The sequence below is a fragment of the Podarcis erhardii genome, assembly GCF_964252035.2.
Source record: "Podarcis erhardii genome assembly, chromosome: 15".
In the NCBI taxonomy this organism is placed as follows: Eukaryota; Metazoa; Chordata; class Lepidosauria; order Squamata; family Lacertidae; genus Podarcis; species Podarcis erhardii.
Genome location: NC_138505.1, coordinates 5,124,722 through 5,146,892, shown reverse-complemented (window position 1 = coordinate 5,146,892; position 22,171 = coordinate 5,124,722). Strand labels below are relative to the sequence as shown.

General features: G+C 41.3%; 2 protein-coding genes across 3 annotated transcripts in view; both read left to right on the top strand.

The window, feature by feature from the left end:
* The window catches only part of LOC309329999 (uncharacterized protein), a 55,406-nt gene extending 45,197 nt beyond the window's left edge, over positions 1 to 10,209 (top strand). Inside the window, exons 1-5 of one of the 2 annotated variants that reach the window (XM_081841382.1) lie at positions 424 to 558; positions 2,901 to 3,221; positions 4,977 to 5,288; positions 8,066 to 8,167; positions 9,869 to 10,209. In XM_081841382.1, the coding sequence (XP_081697508.1) occupies positions 516 to 558; positions 2,901 to 3,221; positions 4,977 to 5,288; positions 8,066 to 8,167; positions 9,869 to 9,876 (786 nt within the window). In that variant the 5' untranslated portion in view covers positions 424 to 515 and the 3' untranslated portion in view covers positions 9,877 to 10,209. Of the gene's footprint in view, positions 1 to 423; positions 559 to 2,900; positions 3,222 to 4,976; positions 5,289 to 8,065; positions 8,168 to 9,868 lie in introns of those variants that run through there. The other variant, XM_081841383.1, reaches the window with a different exon arrangement.
* Positions 10,210 to 13,456: 3,247 nt separating this feature from the next.
* On the top strand, positions 13,457 to 17,039 carry LOC309330585 (uncharacterized protein). The gene is made up of 6 exons (XM_081842307.1): positions 13,457 to 13,983; positions 14,242 to 14,577; positions 15,210 to 15,521; positions 15,623 to 15,739; positions 16,152 to 16,198; positions 16,842 to 17,039. The coding sequence occupies exons 1-6, from the start codon at positions 13,905 to 13,907 to the stop codon at positions 16,935 to 16,937; spliced, it is 987 nt and encodes a 328-aa protein (XP_081698433.1). The 5' UTR covers positions 13,457 to 13,904; the 3' UTR covers positions 16,938 to 17,039.
* The last annotated feature ends 5,132 nt before the right edge of the window (positions 17,040 to 22,171 follow it).

Sequence of the window (22,171 nt, the reverse complement as noted above, 5' to 3'; positions counted from 1 at the left end):
TTCGCCTGGCCTTTAATTTGAATTCAGCCTGATCTTTTATTTCCCTTCTCTTCCCTCCCCCTCCCCTTTTATGAAGATCACCCGGTCTGAGACCCCACAGCTAATTCTCCCCAGCCTCCTCGCTGGCCCAAGTAGGACCAATTCAGCCAGCTATCTCTGGGGATTATCTAATTGAATTTTGAATTTTATTGTTATGTTTTTATATCGTATTTTATACTGTTTTTATAATTAAGTGTTTTAAATTTTTAGTTAGCCGCCTTGAGCCCGGTTTTTGAACTGGGAAGGGTGAGGTATAAATAAAAAATTATTATTATTATTACTACAGGAAAGCAGCCGGTGGGAGTTGCTTGTGCCTTTATAAGCAACCTCTGCTTGTTTGTGTTTTTGAAAAGAAGCTTCTGTAGAGCCTCTGTCAGCAGGAAATGAAAAAGGCACCAGAAGCACCAGGAACCAGGAACCCACCCCGATAATGACCAGATCTGCTTCACAGTTCAGAAGCTGAAGGAGCCTCTGAGATGCTCTTGCATTTTGCAGCGATGATTCTGTCCCTTCTGCATAGTATGTACAATTTTTGCTTTTTAAATAGGATCTCTTTAAAAGTTTCTTCTCACATCAGTTGCTTATGTTCAGGGAAACCTCAAGAAACAGCTGGCATTTTATGTGATTTACATAAAAACAAGCAGAATTAGTTTTTAAAACAGTACACACAAGAAAGTTAGGTTTAAAAACAAGACAGAATAACCCCTAAGGCAGGGAGAGGCTTTCACCCAGGCAGGAAAACATGTAAAAACAAAAATGTCTTCAATAGTTTTCAGAAAAATCATTTAAATATTCATAGTATCTTATATCTAATACAGCTTGAGTAAATGTATATTTTTTGAAGATGTTATATCTATCTATCTATCTATCTATCTATCTATCTATCTATCATCTATCTATCATGATATGTTATTAACAAAAAAAGTGCAAAGATAACAAAAAAAAGAGAAAACAAAGAATAAAAAATGTAAACCACAAAGCCTGGGAGGAGAAAAGTACAATGCAAAGATTCCCTTTGCAAATAATAAAGATATATAAAAATAAAAGTATTATCCACCTGTGCATTCTTTCATTTTTAAGAATAAATGTACTGCAAAGGCTTACATGAGCCAGACATTTACATATACAGTACCGAGTGACCATGTGCCTCATTATTTATGTAAGAATTAAAGTAATGCCCAACAGATAGATAGATGATAGCCAGATAGATCATTGGAACTCTGCTGTTTAGATATTTTCACTTTATGAAAAGTTTTTCAAGAAGGACAGTTTGCAAAACCCTTGAATACCTGCAGTCCAAATCATTATAGCTTAATTTTTTATAGCTTATTAAAATCAGAATATTTGTGTTCTTACATTCCCATTTTTAAAGCAAAAAAAGAAAAGTGTGCTCCAAACATTCCACCTTACCTAGGGCATTAAGTAAAGCTTTGCTTGGATGCCTCAAGTAATGGTTAAAGAATAGGCATGCCTGCCGTTAAAATGCATGAAATTGACAGTCGCCAAAGACCCACAGACCAAAATTTGTGATGTGAATTAATAATACCAATGCCGGTTGTATAACACATGTGTATTTGTGAACAATTTTGCAAAACATGTGCATTTTTGCAAGCAATTTCCCATAACATAACGTAGCTTTGTTTTCATTGTTTTCACTTATACCTGCACACTTTTTGGTTGGACAGCTACCCTGAAATATTCAGAGTAATGTGAATTTTGTAGGAATGCTGTGTTTCAATCTGTTTATGTTTTCAGGAAGCACAAATTAGGTTGGTTCCCATTAAAATGAAAGCTGAACAAAGTCTCTCCCATCCCAAATCTTCAGCAGAGTCTTGACAAATAGCAAGATGCGCTTCAATTAAACGATGAGTGTTTCTTATTTTCATGATGCCATTTCTTTTAACTTGGCAAAAAGAAACACATATTTAATTCTATATAGTAAAATCTACTGATTCAGTTTCAGTAATCAGTAAAGCATATTTATCTCTGCACACATTGAATAAACATTTGAAGTTTCTTATTTGGAACCTGGTTTACGAACTTGACTGACATGTCTCCTTCCCTAAGGAGGAAAAAGGAGGTTGGTTTTCTTTTTGCAGCTCTCAGTTTATAAAGTTTCTTAAGCACATTTCTTTGGCAGGGCAATTGCTCCCCACAAGAAATCTGCTTGGAATTAGTTGCTAATTGCTTAACACAAAATTTGTGATGCTTGAGAACACACGCAGCACTTCTCATTTTAGGGGGTAAAACTTAAATTTTGCAAACTATGTTTTGGTGTGTGGGGAATTCAAATCTGCCATTATTTTTGTGACTGGACAACATTTAGCTTGGTAAGGCTATGTTTGACAAAGAAGCACATAAACTGCTTTCGGAAAACCAGATAATATTAATTTTTCCTTCTGAAAATGTCAAGTAATGCTGAATTATTAGCAGCAGCAGCAGCAGCAGGAGGAAATAATTAATAATAATAAATATAACTGCAAGTGCATGGCAATTATTTTACTTACCAAGAAAAACTAAATTATATTAATTTAACCTAAATATCTTTTGAATTCTTAAGTTATGTTACAACTTTTCAGCACCCCTCATTTTTTAAAGTTGAAAGTTGAAAAATTCAACATGTCATTTTTTGTGTGTGTGCATATTTTTCTTAAGATTTGGTAATCCTTCTGTATCTTACCCCCACATCAAGTGACAATCCAGACAGGGGCAGGGAAAGGGGGAAGCAGCAAACAGGTCTGTCATATGTGCCCTATTTTAAAAGAAATGTTTTATAGTCATGGGGTGGTCATCTTGATTTTCTGTTTAGTGGGACCAACCAAATGGGACCAACCACACATCCCTTTGCTTCCCTGCTGCAGCTGCTGGATCACAGGGGATCACCGAAATCCCGCAGAGACTGGCAAGGATCTCAGCATCTCCTGGCGCCACTGTCAACATCAGCTGCAACATTCCAGAAGGAACTTTTGTGTCGGTAGTGGGCTGGTACAAAGACGAACAGGAAGGGGGACTGCGTAAGATTACAGACATTTATACCACTCAAACACCAGGAATAAAAAAACCAAGCCAAATGGATCTGACCCGACACAACGTCCAGGGAAGGGATTCTGGGGTGTATTACTGTGCTGGAGCTATGGCTCAGAAATTCACCTTCCTGAGTGGGGTGAGGCTGATCGTCTTAGGTGAGTGGCTCAGCAGATGTCAAATGCGCTTCTTGCTTATATAATATACAGCCAGTCCACTTGCAAACCTGCCATAGGCCCCTAAAGGTAAAGGGACCCCTGACCATTAGGTCCAGTCGTGGCCGACTCTGGGGTTGCGGCGCTCATCTCACTTTATTGGCCGAGGGAGCCGGCATACAGCTTCCGGGTCATGTGGCCAGCATGACTAAGCCGCTTCTGGCGAACCAGAGCAGCGCACGCAAACGCCGTTTACCTTCCCGACAGAGCGGTACCTATTTATCTACTTGCACTTTGATGTGCTTTTGAACTGCTAGGTTGGCAGGAGCTGGGACTGAGCAACAGGAGCTCACCCCATTGCGGGGATTCGAACCACTGACCTTCTGATTGGCAAGTCCTAGGCCACCCGCATCCCTGCCATAGGCCCCTAGCAAATTTCAAACAACAGCACACAAAAACCTGCCCAATATCTCCTCAAGTGAAGAAAGACCCACGAAATAATTGAGTTTCTTTGCAATCTCCCCAACACCTTTTAGTTAATCCTTTCACAGCTTTGTTATTTGCCGCACCTACCTGCCTGCCTGGTTTCCTGCCACAGATATATTTAAAAAACATTTATTTTTTATTTTTTTATTTATTTTATTTATAAACATTTATTTATTTTTAAACATATATTTAAAGACATTTTTATTTGTTTGTCCTAATCTGTTAAGCATTCTGCTCCCCAAACCTTATACTGTGGTACCTCAGGTTAAGAACTTAATTTGTTCTGGAGGTCCGTACTTAACCTGAAACTGTTCTTAACCTGAAGCACCACTTTAGCTAATGGGGCCTCCTGTTGCTGCTGCGCCGCCAGAGCACGATTTCTGTTCTCATCCTGAAGCAAAGTTCTTAACCCAAGGTACTATTTCTGGATAAGCGGAGTCTGTAACCTGAAGCGTATGTAACCTGAAGCGTATGTAACCTGAGGTGCCACTGTGTTCTGTTAATTTTGCTTTGTGGGTCTCTCTCCACCCTGCTCTAATCCATGTCTGAACGCAGCTTCCACTTCTTTAAACAAGCTCTCTTGCCTTTTTTGCTTTTTGCTTTTGTTAATACTAATACAGTCATACCTTGGAAGTTGTACAGAATCCGTTCTGGAAGTCCGTTCGTCTTCCAAAATGTTCAGAAACCAAAGTGCAGCTTCTGATTGGCTGCAGGAAGCTCCTGCAGCCAATCGGAAGCCGTGGAACACAGGTTGGACATTTGGGTTCCGAAGAATGTTTGAAAACTGGAACAGTCACTTCCGGGTTTGCGGCATTCTGGAGCCAAAACATTTGAGAACTAAGCAGTTTGAAAACCAAGGTACAACTATACTACTAGTAGATATTGGTAGGGCAAGTCTTAAGCAACTATGGCTTAGATTTAAATTAGGGTCTGTAGCATTTGCTTTATTTATTTATTGGATTTACACCCCCACATTTTTCTTCAAGGAGCTCCAGGTATTTCACTTGGTACAGCTGCTCCTCACTGATCCCCACAACATCCCTGTAAGGTAGTCTAGGCTGAGCCCGGCCCAAGCGAGCTTCCTGAATGGGGATTTGAACCCAGGTCTTTTCCAGGCCCTAGTCCAACACTCTAACTACTGCAACAGTCATTGGGATGGCTGTTTATTGGGTCTAGTTTGTTGAGGAGCCATGTCACCCCCATGAAACCTACGAGAGGGATTAAGATAAAGATCTGAGGAGCCATTCTCATGCGATTCTCCTTGTCTCCTAGGGACTTCTGGGCCAAAACTTTCCCTCTTTGCTCCTTCCGCTGCAGAAGACACAGAGCTCCCCCACCACCTTCCCCTCCTCTGCCTCCTGATTGACGCAAACCCTGATGAGGATACTTTCTCCTGGGATATTGGTGGGGAAACCTCTCAGGGCCGGAAGGATGGTGAGGTGATCGATGGGGAAGGAGCCTTCACCATTTGGAGTCTGAAGCTGATTCCTCAAGAGAGATGGAGCCAAGGGATGGCTTATTCCTGTTCAGACCAGGAGAAAAGAAACATCAGTGCAGAGGTCCCTTTGAACACAGTGTCAGCAGGTAGAGTGATGTTGTGAGTTTGTGGGGTCAGACTGTATGATGATGGTGATAGTTGTTGTTGTTGTTGTTTGTTATTTATGCCCCGTCCATCTGGCTGGGTTTCCCCAGCCACTCTGGGCAGCTCCCAACTGAACATTAAAAACACAATACAGCATTAAATATTAAAAACTTCCCTAAACAGGGCTGCCTTCAGATGTCGTTTAAAAGTAAGATAGTTGCTTATTTCCTTCACATCTGAAGGGAGGGCGTTCCACGGGGTGGGTGCCACTACTGAGAAGGCCCTCTGCCTAGTTCACTGCAACCTCACTTCTCACAGTGAGGGAACCGCCAGAAGGCCCTCGGAGCTGGACCTCAGTGTCCGGGCTGAAAGATTAGGGTAGAGACGCTCCTTCAGGTATACAGGACCAAGGCTGTATGATGCCCTGAGTCCCTTCCAGTTCTTGGGTTCCTGCACTTTGGGGCATAGTAGTGATGACAGCACGTTTATCAAACCAGCCCCTTTGCCTGGGCAGTGGTTGTGGCTCACACCACAATTAGCGTAACCAAATAATTTGCTCTGTGCCATAGAATGAGTGAATGTGCTTTCCCATCCCCTCATCTGGCTGCTAGGTAGGTGATACCATTGTTGGTATCTGAAGAAGTGTGCATGCACATGAAAGCTCATACCAGTAACAAACTTAGTTGGTCTCTAAGGTGCTACTGGAAGGAAATTCTTTTGTTTGTTTCCATTGCAAGAAAGAGAGTGGTTTGTAAGGCTGAGCAGAAATCAGGCTGGAAGCTGGAGATACAGCTGCCTGCTCTGCGCTGGATCCAAAGTGGTGAATAATGGAGCAGCAATATATTTTGGGGTGTTAATGTTGCCATGCTCAGTTTGCATATATGTGCAAATGTTCCTACTGGAAGACTGGACAAATGCTAGAACATTAGCAGTGGCAAAGTTTTTATCAGTGGTTGCAAGAACAAATGGTTCCTATATTCTGTTTTTGTTTTTTAAAAAATAATATTTATTAAAAGTTTAAAGATTACAGAAAGAAGAAAAAAGAAAAAAGATTTACAATACATAAAAAAACAAAAACAAAAACAAGAAAACAATACTTCCAGAACAAAAATAAAAGCAAAAACAGTTGAAAACACATCCAATTTTTCCATTTCTTCGTCTTTCATTTACTTGTTTCATCGACCTCCTCACACCTCCCTTTTTTGTATTCTAGTTATTAATTATTTCAGCAAATCCATTCCATCTTTCTCTGTTTTCTGTCATAAAATTATCTTAGTTTATTTTAACCTTATTTTACCATTAATACCATAAAACTTATTAGTACTTAACTCCTCAAATGATTCCTATATTCTGAACAAAATGCTTGTTTAACCTGGAGGTAGGCTGTATGAATTGTGTATTGCTTTGTAATGATTTGTTGGGTCTCTGGACCGTAATAAAGATTGTATTGTATTGTATATATGTGCAAATATAACCAGATATCCTGATGACACCACAGTCTCCACTGACCTTCATTCCGAACTCTGGTTAAGTGCCCTTTCACCTCTCAGAGATTGGGGTGGCATGCAACAGTATGATATAATGGGTAATTCAACCTATCTGTCATACAGAGCACAAAAATACTATTCAAACAGAAATAAATATTACTGCAAGAGTAGGAAAGTGGAAGCGTTGCAGTAGCTGGAAGCACATCATCATCTATGGATGCAGGTGTGTTACGATGTAAAATCGCTCTTCCAGACCAATTTTCCAGGGCATGTTGTGCTACGCAAGCACACCCTTTTATGGTTAGAATTTGAAGATAGCGTAGAGCTTCTAGCAGTGCCGCCAGGGCAAGAATCTGAGGCACAAGTCTATGTCCCTCAGCGGTCTGTGAGGGGGTCCCCAAATACAGGACAGATGGCTTACCCCCCCCCCGGCCGCATTTTAAAGGAAATTAAGTACAGTGGTACCTCAGGTTACAGATGCTTCAGGTTACAGACTCCGCTAACCCAGAAATAGTACCTCCGGTTAAGAACTTTGCTTCAGGATGAGAACAGAAATAGTGCAGTGGCAGCGAAAGACCCCATAAGTTAAAGTGGTACCCCAGGTTAAGAACAATTTCAGGTTAAGAACGGAACCTCCAGAACGAATTAAGTTCTTAACCCGAGGTGCCACTGTAATCCACAATCCCCGTAAGACCCCAGCACTACCGTCTATCTCAAGCTGCCAAGAGTCACCAACCTATATCTTTATTTTATTTATGTTACTTACAAATCACCCTTCCTCCAGAATAGCTTGGGGGGGGGGGCATTGTCACAACAATATACTAAAATCAAAATACTGAAAATAAAATAAAAGGCATATTCAGACTAATCGTTAAAAAAAGAAAACCACTGATTCATATTGCTACCGATGGCTAAACATCTCATAATCTCAAACTGTGCAAGTTTGGATGTGTTAAAAATGTCGTTCACGCTGACATCTGAAGACCAGCAAGGTGCGAGAAAGGCAGAATTCTATGGGGGAGACTGTTCCAGAGTCAGGGCCACAAAGAGAGCCCTTTTAGGTGTTCCCTTGCCGCAAATTGTGGCAGGGGCTATAAGTGGACTCGGGGTTGCCATTATGGAACTCAGTAGGGAAGAGGAAGGTGGAGGCAACGCTGGGATTAGTTGGCTCGGATTGTCACTGGCTCTGGCGCCACCTGCTGGTGGCCTCCCTGCCTTCTGCCCTACCAGTCTCAGTGAGAACCTGGGTCCATGACTAACAGCACTGCTGTTTCTCTGTCTTCTTCTTTTAGCAGGAACCTGCTTCCTTACATTGTATTATAGAGTCCCCTGCTTGGCCATTATCCTGTGGATCCCGCCGTTGGTCCTCTGCTTCAGAAAGCGTTTGGGCAGAGGTAATTATGTGTTTGCAAGCGGGATAGCGAGTAATTGGAAAAATGCAGAAGAGCTGGGGTGAACCAATGGAGGGAAAAAACCGAAAAATATTATAATTTTAGAATATCGAACTGTGAAGATTCACAAAATGAAAGGGTATAAGGTCAGTGAGAAGGAGGAGGGTTGGTTGGAGAAGATATTGGATTATTTGGGCAGGTTTGAACAATTTGGGGCAATTAAAATGTTAAAAGTTAAATAAACGTTGTGGAGGGAGGAGTGTCAATGTATATAGAATTGAACATATGGTTGATTTGAATATGTTATTATTGATTATGTATACCCAATGTGTCAGCTGCCTGGGGGGTTTCACTGTTTGTGTTTTGCTGGTTGGTAAAAATAATAATAATAATAATAATTTAAAAAAGGGAAAGGCAAAGGGGGAAAAAGTGGGACTGCATTGAACCCAGCCCACTGAAGCCTTTCTATGCTTCCTTGGGAACCCAGAACCACCAGCAAACCAAGGATCAAAGAGGTAGACCCTATGGGAAACTGCTGGTGGGAAGAAGGGCAGATGAACCCCATAGAATTCAATGGGTTCTTTTCTCTTCACTGGCTGACGTGGGAAAGGGGGGGGAGAGACAGCTAAAGTTGCAATACTCTGGTCCCAAATGTGCAGCATTAGCAAAGAGGGTCCCAGATCTGACCCCCCCCCCTTCCTACTGTTACAGGAACTTCCAACTCTCTGTCCCGGTCAGAGATTTGACATCAGTCAGGCTAAAACAGAGTTTGGGGGGGGGTTTGCAGAAGTGGGCGGTTGCAAACAAAGAAACAACTTGGATCTGAAGTACAGCGGTACCTTGGTTCCTGAACGGCTTACCGTATTTTTCGCTCTATAAGACGCACCTTTTTCCCTCCTAAAAAGTAAGGGGAAATGTGCGTGCGTCTTATGGAGCGCATGCAGGCTGCGCAGCTATCCCAGAAGCAGAACAGCAAGAGGGATTGCTGCGCTCCCTCTCGCTGTTCTAGCACCTGGCTTAGCCGTGCTCTGTCCCTTCTCCCACCCTCCGCAAAAGCCCGTAAGAGCCGCGCAGAGCGTGTGTGCAGCTCTTGGGGGCTTTTCCCTGAGGAGGGAGCGTGGCTCTTGGGGGCTTTTGCGGGAGGTGAGGGAAGGGACAGAGCGTGGCTAAGCCAGAAGCTAGAACAAGTGTGTGCAAGCGCCGCACACACGCTCCACACGGCTCGTGAAAGGGAGTGCTGAGCAGAGCCTGGGATGCATACAGGCTCTGCTCAGCGCTATATTTAAAGAATATTTTTTTCTTGCACTCCCCCTCTAAAAACTAGGTGCGTCTTATGGTCAGGTGCGTCTTATAGAGCGAAAGATACGGTAGTTGTCAAACAAATTGGTTCCCGAACGCCACAAACCTAGAAGTGAGTGTTCCGGTTTGCGAACATTTTTTGGAATGTCCGACGCAGCTTCCGGTTGAGTGCAGGAAGCTCCTGCAGCCAATTGGAAGCCGCACCTTGGTTTTTGAAACGGTTTCGGGAGTCGAACGGACTCCCAGAATGGATTAAGTTTGACAATCAATGTCCAAAGTGGTCCAGGTCCCCCAACATGGGATCTCAAGAACCACTCTAAACCTCTCCAGGTGATTTCTCATCCTTCGTTCCTAACAAAGCATCTCTGGAATCTGGGTTTTGACCTTTCTGTTTTCTGTTCCAAGCTGAATAGGTCACAGCAGCTAAGAAGAAACATGGAGTCTACAGGAGGGATGTGGAGAAGTAGAAAAGGAGACTCCTGAATTTAACACCCTTTGCTAACCTGTTCTCTATTATTTCCTTCTAGATTTGTTTGCTTCTTATTGTATAACATGTTGGAAAACCTTTAATAAAATTGTAAAACATATAAAATGTGTTGTACTAGGATCATTACTATTATGGTGGTTTTTACTATTTTATTTTATTATTTTTCTCCTTTTCCTTATTTCCTTTTTTTATGCATTGTTCTCTATTATTTCTTTTTTGATCAGTTTGTTTTTAATGGTATAATATGTTGGAAAACCTTTAATAAAATTGATTGTAAAAACAATCAATCATTCTGAATGATGGACATGCAGGGGAATTTTTGTAAGGGTTGCATTCTGCAGCATATTCCAATGGCCTAGTTTTATCTGCCATTGCGGAAGGGAGACTCCTTTAATTTGTGTTTCTCTCAGTTTATCCCTTTCTCAATCTTCAGTTTCCACTTTTCTAAATTTCCACATCAGATTGCGAGTCTTGAAAATAAATCAGCATTTTGGTGCAAATTTCTCCTAATATACATAGGTTAGAATGCAATTTTGCCTAATATGTACATTATTATTATTTACAAAGCAATATACTGGAATATGTTTGCCACAAAATACTCATTCTGAATTTGTAAAATGATGATGATTTATTATTTATACCCCACCCATCTGGCTGGGTTTCCCCAGCCACTCTGGGCAGCTCCCAACCGAATATTAAAAACCCAATACTGTGCAGCATTAAACATTAAAAACTTCCCTAAACAGGGAATGTGTGTTTCAATTGGATTTTAATCTTTTTGAATGTTTCAACTAATGTTTTTGCTGTTTTTACTCACACTTTTTTGTTTTATTTTATTGTTTTATTCTTTTTGTAAACTGCTTTGAGGTTCTTTACAAACAGGCACAGAAGTTTTATGAAATCAATAAATAAAACAAACCTTTCAGTAATAACTTCATTTTTATGTGTATTTTTTATCTTTTTAATTTTCAGACCAAATGAATATTATTTTATCTCCATAAGAAACTGCATCGCAAAATTAATTTTAAGTATAAATATAAATTAACTCCCCCTCTACCCTGGAACACTATTTCAGAATTATTTTCCTGCACAGGTTACCCTAATACATGTATGTTTATTTATTTTTTGATTTTGCACACGTTACATGAGAGGAGAACCGCATTGCAAATTTGGGGTGCAAATGCAAACTTCAAACGATGGCTAGGTGCAGTTTGCAGATTGCTTTGGGAAGTGCAAATCAGTTCGGTTCCACTTTAAATGCAAACTGGATCAAGTTTGTCCCCCGTTTCTCTCTCCTAGGTATTGTTTATGAGAGAGGCAGAATGCTTTTCCCCCTGGCGGAGTAGGGAAAACAATTCAACAATTCAAGTTGACTTAGCAGGCCATTTTGAGCTACGAGGGGTCCTTCCTGCCCAGTCAGACTACCAACATTTCATTACCGTTACAAACAGCATCGAAGCCAAAGCCACACAAAAATTTCCTGTTTTTATCGATTTTGCAAATGAAGAAAATAGGCTCAGGGGTGTCAAAACCAACAAGAGCAGAAAGATTGACTCAGGAGGGTGCTAGGTGCTTTTTTCTTAACCAGAGTTACCTCTGAGATCCACACCCAGGGATTTTGTGTGTCTGTGGTCTGTTGAAGCTGCAGAGGTGGCCAGCCAGCTACTGCCTAAATATAGCTCTCAAAGAGAAAGCTTTTAGTTTGATTTCCTCCTGTCTTTCTTGATCTATGGAGAGGGGTACTGAGGATAAATGTGCCCCTGGGTATCTCCAGGGAAGCCTAGCCAAAAGATAAAGCTCTTGTCACATAGAGGAGGGAGAAAGGTTGTTTTCTGCTGCTCCAGAGAAGCGGACACGGAGCAATGGATCCAAACTACAAGAAAGAAGATTCCACCTAAACATTAGGAAGAACTTCCTGACAGTAAGAGCTGTTTGACAGTGGAATTTGCTGCCAAGGAGTGTGGTGGAGTCTCCTTCTTTGGAGGTCTTTAAGCAGAGGCTTGACAACCATATGTCAGGAGTGCTCTGATAGTGTTTCCTGCTTGGCAGGGGGTTGGACTCGATGGCCCTTGTGGTCTCTTCCAACTCTATGATTCTATGATTCTTGGGCTTGCCAATCAGAAGGTCAGTGGTTCTATTCTATGACCTTTTGTAGAGCCTAAACTAGGATTTAACTGACTTGGTTAAACTTGCAGCTTCTGGCACCAAAGAAATAATAATAATAACAAAAAAAATGTCACTTTTACGGGTACCAAGCATAAAAACTCCTGGATCTATCTGACTATTGTTTGAAAAGTTTTGTCAACTCAGGAGTGGGCTACTCTGCCTGCAGATTTCATTCACTTCTGCCAAAAGGGAAATAAATGTCATAGACATGTTTTGCAAGAGAAAAGGTGTTTCGGGTTCAATCTCTGGCATCCTCCAGGCAGGACTGGTAACGTCCTATGCCTGAAACCCTGGAGAGAAGCTGCCAGTCAGTGTAGGCCTCACTACGCTAGATAGGTCTGACTTAGCAGAAAGCAAGCTCCTGTGCTTCCTATAAATCAGGATGGACCTGAAGGCAGCATGTCCATTTTTTTAAAGGGTAAGATTTGTCATCCATTCATTTCTGCAGACATTTTGCCATTGTATATAAGGGTAAAGGTAAAGGGACCCCTGACCGTTAGGTCCAGTCGTGACTGACTCTGGGGTTGCAGCACTCATCTCGCTTTACTGGCCATGTGACCAACATGACTAAGCCGCTTCTGGCGAACCAGAGCAGCGCACGGAAACGCCATTTACCTTCCCACTGGAGTGGTACCTATTTATCTACTTGCACTTTGACGTGTTTTCAAACTGCTAGGTTGGCAGGAGCAGGGACCGAGCAACGGGAGCTCACCCCGTCGCGGGGATTCGAACTGCCGAACTTCTGATCGGCAAGCCCTAGGCTCTGTGGTTTAACCCACAGCGCCACCCGCGTCCCTGCCATTGCATATACATTTAGGCAATAACAGGGCATTGAATAAAGCAAGGAATGCTGTTGGGGGGCTTTCTGGGAGTGATTCCTCCCTGTTGACCTTTCTCATTTACTTTTTTACATATAATTTTAATTAATTTATTTCTTAACACACTATTTCCAACATTACAATAGCAAATAAAAATACTCTTTGCTCTGCCGCGCTCGTGACTTCCCTCCACCCCTTCAACTGTTCTTTTGTTTTCAAGTCTTTATGTCACACTTTAAAACCTCCACTTCTGGCCTTTATATCCTAATAATAATAATTATTATTATTATTATTTATACGCCGCCCATCAGACTGGGTCTCCCCAGACACTCTGGGCGGCTTCCAACCAAATATAAAAAACAATAAACAGGGCCTCCTTCAGGTGTCTTTTAAAAGTAAAATAGTTGTACTAGTTATAAAATAGTTATAGTCAACTCTGTCTCTTTGGTCTAGAAAGTTATAAAATGTTTTAGGTTTCATTGCAGGATTTATTTCAATCCAGCTAGTGTCTTCACATTTTTGCCACAATTATTCATATACCCAATAAATTTACTAAAGCCTCTTTGAAACTTTTGGTCGTTTTGGTTCCAGATTCTACCAGTCAGCTTGGCTAATTCCGCATAGTCCATCAGCTTCGTCTGCCGCTCCTCAATCGTTGGCAATTCCTGCACTTCCCACTTTTGAGCTAATAAAGTTCTTGTTGCCGTCGTGGCGTACAGAAATAGTCTTAGCGATTTCCTCTCCCATCAAACCCAGCAAAAATGCTTCTGGCTTTTGGGGGAAGGTATATCTAAACATCTTTTTGAGCTCATTATAGATCAATTCCCAGAATGCTTTTACTTTATCACAAGCCCTGCTGACCTTTCTCAATGGTCCCCATAACCCCACTGCAACACCCACATGGAGGTGGTTCCCTAGCAAGAAGCTGGTGTCACATTAAACCTTTTCCACTGAAGCTGTTGCACATTTGATGTGGGCTCTGGACTTCTGGCTGCTGCCGCTACTTTCAGCAATGTTGTTGACCACATACCTTGTTTTGTCCTCCGCAGGTAAGATTTATTCTGCTGCTTTTGCCCAACTCTTAAAACCTGAGAAAGCAATTGAGTTGAAATTTTTATAGACTCTGAAACTTTCTGTAGTTTTTGTAAAACATTTCCCACTTTTTCCTTAAACGTGCATCTGATTTCTAATGTTTCAATCACAGGGCAATGTAGAGATCTTCAAGTGGCGTTATATCTTTTTGCGGAAAAAGCCAGGGGTGCAAAACTGCAGCCGTTAATGGTCCTTGTGGGTTTTCCTCTCCACAGTGCTTCCAGCCTACCTTTCGTTCCTGTATCCAACTCAGAGGTTCCAGTTTGTGGGTATTGGAGAGTCGGCACAGATTCCGTGCACTTCTGCCGAAAAAATTGAGGACGGTGGATTATCATTCAGTTGGTATAAAAGAAGAGAAAGCAGATTTCCAGTTTTAATCAAATTTTGTAACGATGGAAAAACCGGGGACAGATTTGTCTGCAGAGCTAAAGCTTACAGTCAAGACTCAGTGCTGGAGATCTTAAATGTCCAGAGGTCGGATTCTGGCATATATTTCTGTGTCACAACAAATTATAATGTCAGCAAAGGATTATGGCTACTGATTGTTGGAGGTAAGAGATTAGATCTGAGATTTGCACTAGAACCACTGAGTGGGGCAGTTAAATTAGCATCCGTTCTCAAGATCATCTCATACGTTGCAGGCAAGGTTGTTGTTGAATTCTAGCCCCGCTCTGACATATTTCGTCCTGTCACAAAATACCAGAAACCAGCCTCGTTCGGCCTCCATTGGCACCAAGAATCTCATGGAGGGTCTGCCACATCCCTCAACAGCTCGGCTGTTTCCTACGATTCTCTCTAAGAAACTCCTCTGGCCTTTGCAGGAGCAAAACATTAACCCAGCCCTTCCCCATACCATTTAAGGGGGCCTCACCCCAAGCCTCCTAACGAAGATGCAGCTTTCCTAGAACGATTGAGAAAGGCAGATCCACCCTAGGGATCCTTAGGAATGGATCGAAATTAAAACCACCCGCATCATAACGCCATGACACAAATATCTCATGCAAGCCACAATTGGGATACTGTTACCTGACCTGAAAAGGGATATTGTAGAGCCAGTAAAGGTTTAGAAGAGGATGGTGGAGGAGAGTTTGGTGCTTTTTAGTTTTTAGAAAGGGGAGCAGGATAGAGGTGGATGAAATTATGCAACGATGAAACTCTCCTCTCCCTATTTTTTTCTCATCAGACAGTTATACCCCGAGCACCCGGGTGATGCTTTTAAAACCCTCTAAGCAAGGGCCGTCTTCCCAGCTGGAAAACCAGCTTGCTTGCGTGGTCCATGGAGTGTGCAACTTCGTCCAGGTTTCCTGGGACGTCCCAGGAGATCTCCCTCATGAGGCCTGGACCCTTTTAGCGAAAAACAACAGTGGATCCTTAACCTTCGTCAGTCTCCTTCGCTTCCCCTTGGAATTACACAGCAGTGGGGGAAGTATCGCCTGCAAAGTCAAGTTCAACTCCTCCAGCACCAGCGTGAAGAGGACCGCCATGTTCAATGCATGTGAGTGATGCATTGTTGTCTTCTGTCGACAGCAGAAATTCCTGAGTAAGCAAAGCTGGGGTTTTTAAAAAATATTCTTTCTCTCTCTCCTTTTTTGAAAGCTTCTTCCACAGACGATAACAGGAACTGCCAAGTCTACAGAGTGTCCTTTGCTGTCGTTGGAGTGTTGGCATCACTTCTCATCTTCCTGAGTTTTATTTGGATCCGAATTGGCCCAGGTAGTATGAGGAGCTACACCCCGGGAAAGAACCATGACAATATGCCCTATGTCAGTGAGAGGGCAAAAGGAAATGTTGCTGCCTGTAGTGCACAAGGCAGCCAGGGCTTCCCACTATTTGTTTTATATTTTAATTAGCAATATATATATCACTTAATCATAAAAAATCAGTTATATAAAACAGTGCAAAATGTGCATAAGAAAATACTGCAAAAATCAAATATTAAATTTGTATGTGTGTGTATCAGGGTGGTCCAACCACTTTTTGGCAGCCCTCGACAACATTCAAGAAAATAACACATCTTAAAGCCTTTTTTAAAAGTGTGTCATGTGTTGTTAATAACAGCACATATGTCTGTTTGTGTGTTAAATTTGTTTGATAATCAAATATAGTAAAACTTTTGCTCCCGAAGGGTGTCACACCAAGATCTCTGAACCTCCTCCTTCAGAGCAAATACAGGTAAGGGCTCTTTTTAAAATATAGATGGGTGATAGGAATGGGGAATACATTTGATTCCGTTTGTATTAAATTCAGAACTATCAAATTTGCACTTTCTGAAACACTATGAGAACTGAAACACAGCCAACCTTTGAAGTTTGCACTTCCACAAATTTTGCAATGTCATTCTCCATCCAAACAATGTTCACAAAAATGAATATATTTATGAAAATAATGTACAAAAATGCATCCCATTAGGGATAATTACCTGAGAAAATCTGTTCATGAGTCAGAAGTGCATACAAAATGAAATCTGCACTAAAATGTTGTATGGTTTTCATGAAGCTTTTTTAAATAAAAAAAATCACAAATCGCTGCAGAAATAATGATGATGATGATGATAATTTATTATTTATACCCCACCCATATGGCTGGGTTTCCTCAGCCGCTCTGGGCAGCTCCCAAAAGAATTAATGATAATAATATTAATAAAGTGATAAAACACCAGACATTAAAAGCTTCCCTAGATGTGGAGAACTGTATTTAAAACTGGAAAAACGGGAAACGGAGACAGAAAGGTCTGGATGCTTCTCACACGGTCAAAAAGATGTTGAATTTAAGCCATCAAGCAACTAACAGCCCTCTCCTCCAAATTTTATAACAGGATGGAATTTGCTATGGCCAACTGGACTTTCAGGCAAGACCTAAGATGAGAGGAAGAGAAGACCAGCAGTGCAAGGGAAGAAATCCAAAATTTTGAAGGACGTCTGAGAAGCATCAGTTGCTAGACTCTGATTTGGGAGGATATACCGTATTTTTCGCTCCATAAGATACACTTTTTTCCTCCTAAAAAGTAAGGGGAAATGTCTGGGCATCTTATGGCGAATGTGTGATCGATCGCTGGCTCCCTTTCTGCCCCCTTGCCCAGCCCTCCATTATTGAATGTTCTACAGATGGAGACTGTTTTCCCCCAGCGACATGTGACTGGCTGATTAGATTATCTGTCTGGAAACTGTAGAAAGGCTTCCTTTCCTTTCCTAAAGAAGCTGCAGAACTGTGAGTTGAACCCCATAAAAACAGGATTTTTTCCCTTTGCAAAGTAAGCTCAACAACTTTGAGCTGATCCTCAAAAGAAGGGGCTTTTCCCCTTTGCAAAAGAAGTTGCAAAACTGTGAGCTGATCCCCCAAAAGGGGCTTTCCCCCTTTCCTCCTCTAAAAACTAGGTGCGTCCTATGGAGTGAAAAATACGGTGTGTATGTGTGTTTGTGTGTGTGTGTGTGTGTGTGTCTATATATCTATCTGTATATGTATATGCATATGCATATGCATATGGAATAGATTTGTTGCCCCAGAGCACCTTATCTCTCTCTCAGTTGTGCAAAACTTCATTTCCATCACACAGCTGAATCCCTCTTGCAAAATGCAGACACTCTCTGCAGGTGGCCACAAATAAAAATAAAAAGTGGCGAATGTTAAGATGTAAGGTCTTTTGCCTTTTGCTGCTCTCTGTGGCAAACCTGCTGTGACCAATGCAGGAGTTTTTGAGACATGGAGATCTTATCGCTCTCAAGGACCACAACGGGGCAATTTTGCCTTTCGCGGGCTGAGGGAGACTGTGGCTTTTTGCAAGAGCCGGAATTTGAGGTGTGATGATGCCATGGGGCAATTGTGTCAAAAAGCGTTTGCTGTGCCTAACTCTGAGCCACATTTGTGGCTTCTTGACATCAGATAGCGAAATTCTAGATGGTGAGGAGGTGGTTCAAGAAATATCTGCCATTCTGAGAAAGTTTTGCACTGAACAAATCACACAAGCGAAGAGGGAGGCTTGTTGACGTGGGATATTGAAATTTCTTGGAAATAAGCCCTTCCCCAAATCTCTGAATAAAAAGAAACTTTACTCAGCACCCTCCATACTGAGCTCAGAGCAACCGAAGCTACACTATTAATAATAATAAAAAAGCAGAAGCTGTTAAAATAATCAAATTAATTGTTGTCAAATCCAGCAATGCACGCAATAGACCCTCCTCCCCTTTCTTCCTTAAGGCGTTTTGTCTTGAATTAAAATTATTGGCCTGCAGACAGAATCTGCTTTAATTTTCAGTTTAGCTGCTTTAAGAAATTTGTAAGTGCCAACAGTGTTTCATCAACAAATCCATGAGCTGACAAGAAACAACCTTTGCCCAAAATATTGCTAAACCCAGCGATGCCTCTGAGTTTTGCAAGTGTGTCTTTTTTTAAACAAAACAAAACATTTATTTTTTTCTTTGGTTTACATGCATATTTTCAGCTTTTGGGTATTGCTTTTTTTCTGTAATAAACTTGATTTGCTTCACAGTGTGTCTTCTGTTTGAGTCTGACTCTGTTATTTGCAAAAAACCCCCACCATTTTTCATTTTCCCGGCTTTTTTGCTCTGTGTCGGCCATCTTAGCTCCCTCAGTTACCTCAGTCTGTTGCACAAAATATCTTATTTGGTTTTCTCTCTTTACAGGCCATAACAGACAAACAAGTACTTAAAATTATAAATTCATAATAGGCCAAAACATAATAATCTTTTCAGTTTCAGTTTAATTTGGGCTACAAAGTTTTCAAAGCAACCACAGCAAAAAAAAAGAAAGAAAGAAAAAAGGACAATCAACGGTGTCTTTTAAAATGAGACATTAGCAATATATTTAAACGTAAACCTAAGATTTTGGACTTTGGAGGTTGTTTATTTATTTCCCTCACCAACTTTTGACATTTATTTATGGTTTCATTAGGAAATGGAGAGTTGTTGTTTTTTTATATTTACTTACCAGTAATATTTTTATATATATATACGATTTATATATATTTACTTACCAATAATATTTATATATATATACGAACTTGCTGTGACCTTGTCCAGAGAACACAGCTGGACATAACAAAATAGCTAGTCAATACATTAAAACTTGACATTAAAAAATAAATAAACCCCTGTTTATGCACTTACTACCTTTTATTTTTTTTTAAAAAAAAAAGTCTTTTGGTATGTGAATAATTTTGCATTTATTGCTGGGCTATTCCTAGATTTCAGCCTTTCACGACATTGTTTATTTGTGCGTTTCTTTCCGCCTTTGTCACTGGTAAAACGTGACAATCCTGAGCTCCTTGGAGGAAGAACAAGACGTAAATCCATTTTAAAAAGCGGTTCTGCTCTTATCGGATTTGCCCTTAGGTTATTTTCACCCTGATTTTCTTTGCCGCCAATTTCCGTTCAGAACGGACGAAGCCAAGTTATCCAGGCCTAATCGACTTAAATGGGTCTACTCTGAGTAGGACTGGCACAGGGCGCCACCCAAAGAGGTTACCTATAAACATTTATCTGCCTACAAGGGAGCAGATACTTCTCTAACCACAATAAAATTATTATTATTGCAACCAGTAAGCTAACATGGTGGCCAGGCGGAAGGATTCGAACCTTGGTCCTAGTCTGACACTACAGCATCCTGGCTCTGTCCGTCTCTATATCTCTCTTATACATTGCTATCTATCAATCTCCATTTGCAAAGAATACCAGCATCTTCTTATCTATTAAAAAAGTATCAATATTGTTTCATCTGTCCATTTCTATCAACCTCTGAAGAGCAACTTTCTATCGGTATTTACCAACCTACTAAGAGTATCCTGTTAACATGTATCATCTATTCGTAGAGCCACGAGGCTCTTAATCTCAGGCGTCGTGGGTTCGAGTCCCACATGGGGCGAAAGATTCCTGCATGGCAGGCGGGGTTGGACTTAATCCCCCTCAGGGTCCCTTCCAACGCTATGATTCTATGATTAACAGTATCTGTCAATATTTATTTATTTATTTATTTATTTATAGTAGCTATCTTTCAATATCTACCTATACAGTGGTGCCCCGCAAGACGAATGCCTCGCAAGACGAAAAACCCGCTAGACGAAAGGGTTTTCCATTTTTCGATGCACTTCGCAAGACGAATTTCCCTATGGGCTTGCTTCGCAAGACGAAAACGTCTTGCGAGTCTTGCGATTTTTTTTCGCTTTCTCCCCCCTTTTGCTAAGCCGCTAAGCCGCTAATAGCCGCTAAGCTGCTAAGCCTTTAATAGCCGCTAACCCGCTAATAGCGCTAATCCACTAAGCCGCTAATAGGGTTGCTTCGCAAGACGAAGAAAACGCTAGACGAAGAGACTCGTGGAACGGATTATTTTCGTCTTGTGAGGCACCACTGTATCTATTTATTAAGTGTGCCTTTAGCAGGTTTTGACTGAGCTTCGGTGTGTAAACAGGATAATTGTATAAAATAAAATTTATTGTAAGCCAAATAATATGGAGAAAGTAAGGTTTAAGCGCATATTTAAGGAATTTAATTCAGGAATGCAAGATCAGAGGTCTTGACAAATTAAATCACAAATAGATGTACAGTACATAGCAAGCATTAGTTAAAGAATGAATAACCGTTTATTTTTTTTATTTCTCATTTCGCCTGTAATATCTATTGTACACTTCTGTTATAAAGTTTTCAATCAATAAAGCACTCAAAAGCAAAAATAAATAATTATTTATTAAGTGTGCATATCAATATCTATTGAGTCTATCTATAAAGAACATCTTTTTTATATATAATTTTTATTAGTTTTTTAAACATATCATTTTCAACAGTAATTAAACATACTTTTACATCTTATTCAAATTTTTGACTTCCATCAATCCTGTCTGAAAATTTTCCAATCTAATCTCTCAGTATGCATTTCTTATCTTCCCTATTACATTTCAAACTCATAACCAATATCTCTATCTTTTTGTACTTTGTAACACTTTGTATATTTCTCCTTGCAAAACTGCTTGTAGTCCTACTAGCGTAATTTGTCGATTACAGTTGCTCTTCAAATAATTCATAGACTTCTTCCAATCTTCTGTGAATCTCTGGTCCCGCAGGTTTCGAATCCTTCCTGTCATTTTATCCAGTTCTGCATAGTCCATTAATTTCGTCTGCCATTCTTCTTTCGTCAACAATACTCTTGCCGCAGTTGTTGCATATAAAAACAATTTAACATCTTGCCTATTAATGTCCTGCCCTATAATACCAAGTAAAAATGCTTCTGGTTTTTTTAAAAAATGTATATTTCAACATCTTTTTCATCTCATTATATATCATTCTATCTCATTATTTTTGTTGTTGTTGTTTAGTCGTTTAGTCGTGTCTGCCTCTTCGTGACCCCCTGGACCAGATCACACCAGGCCCTCCTGTCTTCCACTGCCTCCCGCAGTTTGGTCAAACTCATGCTGGTAGCTTCGAGAACACTGTCCCACCATCTCGTCCTCTGTCGTCCCCTTCTCCTTGTGCCCTCCATCTTTCCCAGCATCAGGGTCTTTTCCAGGGAGTCTTCTCTTCTCATGAGGCGGCCAAAGTCTTGGAGCCTCAGCTTCAGGATCTGTCCTTCCAGTGAGCACTCAGGGCTGATTTCCTTCAGAATGGAGAGGTTTGATCTTCTTGCAGTCCATGGGACTCTCAAGAGTCTCCTCCAGCACCAGAATTCAAAAGCATCCATTCTTTGGCGATCAGCCTTCTTGATGGTCCAGCTCTCACTTCCATCCATCACTACTGGGAAAACCAGAGCTTGAACTATACGGACCTTTGTCGGCAAGGTGATGTCTCTGCTTCTCAAGATGCTGTCTAGGCCTGTCATTGCCCTTCTCCCAAGAAGCAGGCGTCTTTTAATTTCGTGGCTGCTGTCACCATCTGCAGTGATCATGGAGCATCTCATTATATATCATCCTATCTATAAAGAATATCTATCTAGCTTTAGAGGAGGTCCCCTCTACCCTATTCACACATCTATGGAGCTGAGGGCGGGGCGAGTGGCGCGCTCCGCCCTTTCCCCCGCCTCTCACCTGAGAGACTACAATTCCCACGAGGCCTTGCGGGCCCGGGCCCCTTATGGGCGTGGCTTCCCCTCCCCGCCGGCTCCCATTGGCCGCCTGTGGCCCCGCCCGGGCTCTCTGCCGGAGCT

What these genes read in the sequence shown, in the direction of transcription:
- LOC309330585 (XM_081842307.1), top strand. Translation starts at nt 13,905, where the DNA reads ATGTGGGCTCTGGACTTCTGGCTGCTGCCGCTACTTTCAGCAATGTTG. An exon ending in CCTTGTTTTGTCCTCCGCAG is followed by an intron (nt 13,984 to 14,241) that starts GTAAGATTTATT and finishes TCCTCTCCACAG; the next exon opens with TGCTTCCAGCCTACCTTTCG. An exon ending in ATGGCTACTGATTGTTGGAG is followed by an intron (nt 14,578 to 15,209) that starts GTAAGAGATTAG and finishes TTTTCTCATCAG; the next exon opens with ACAGTTATACCCCGAGCACC.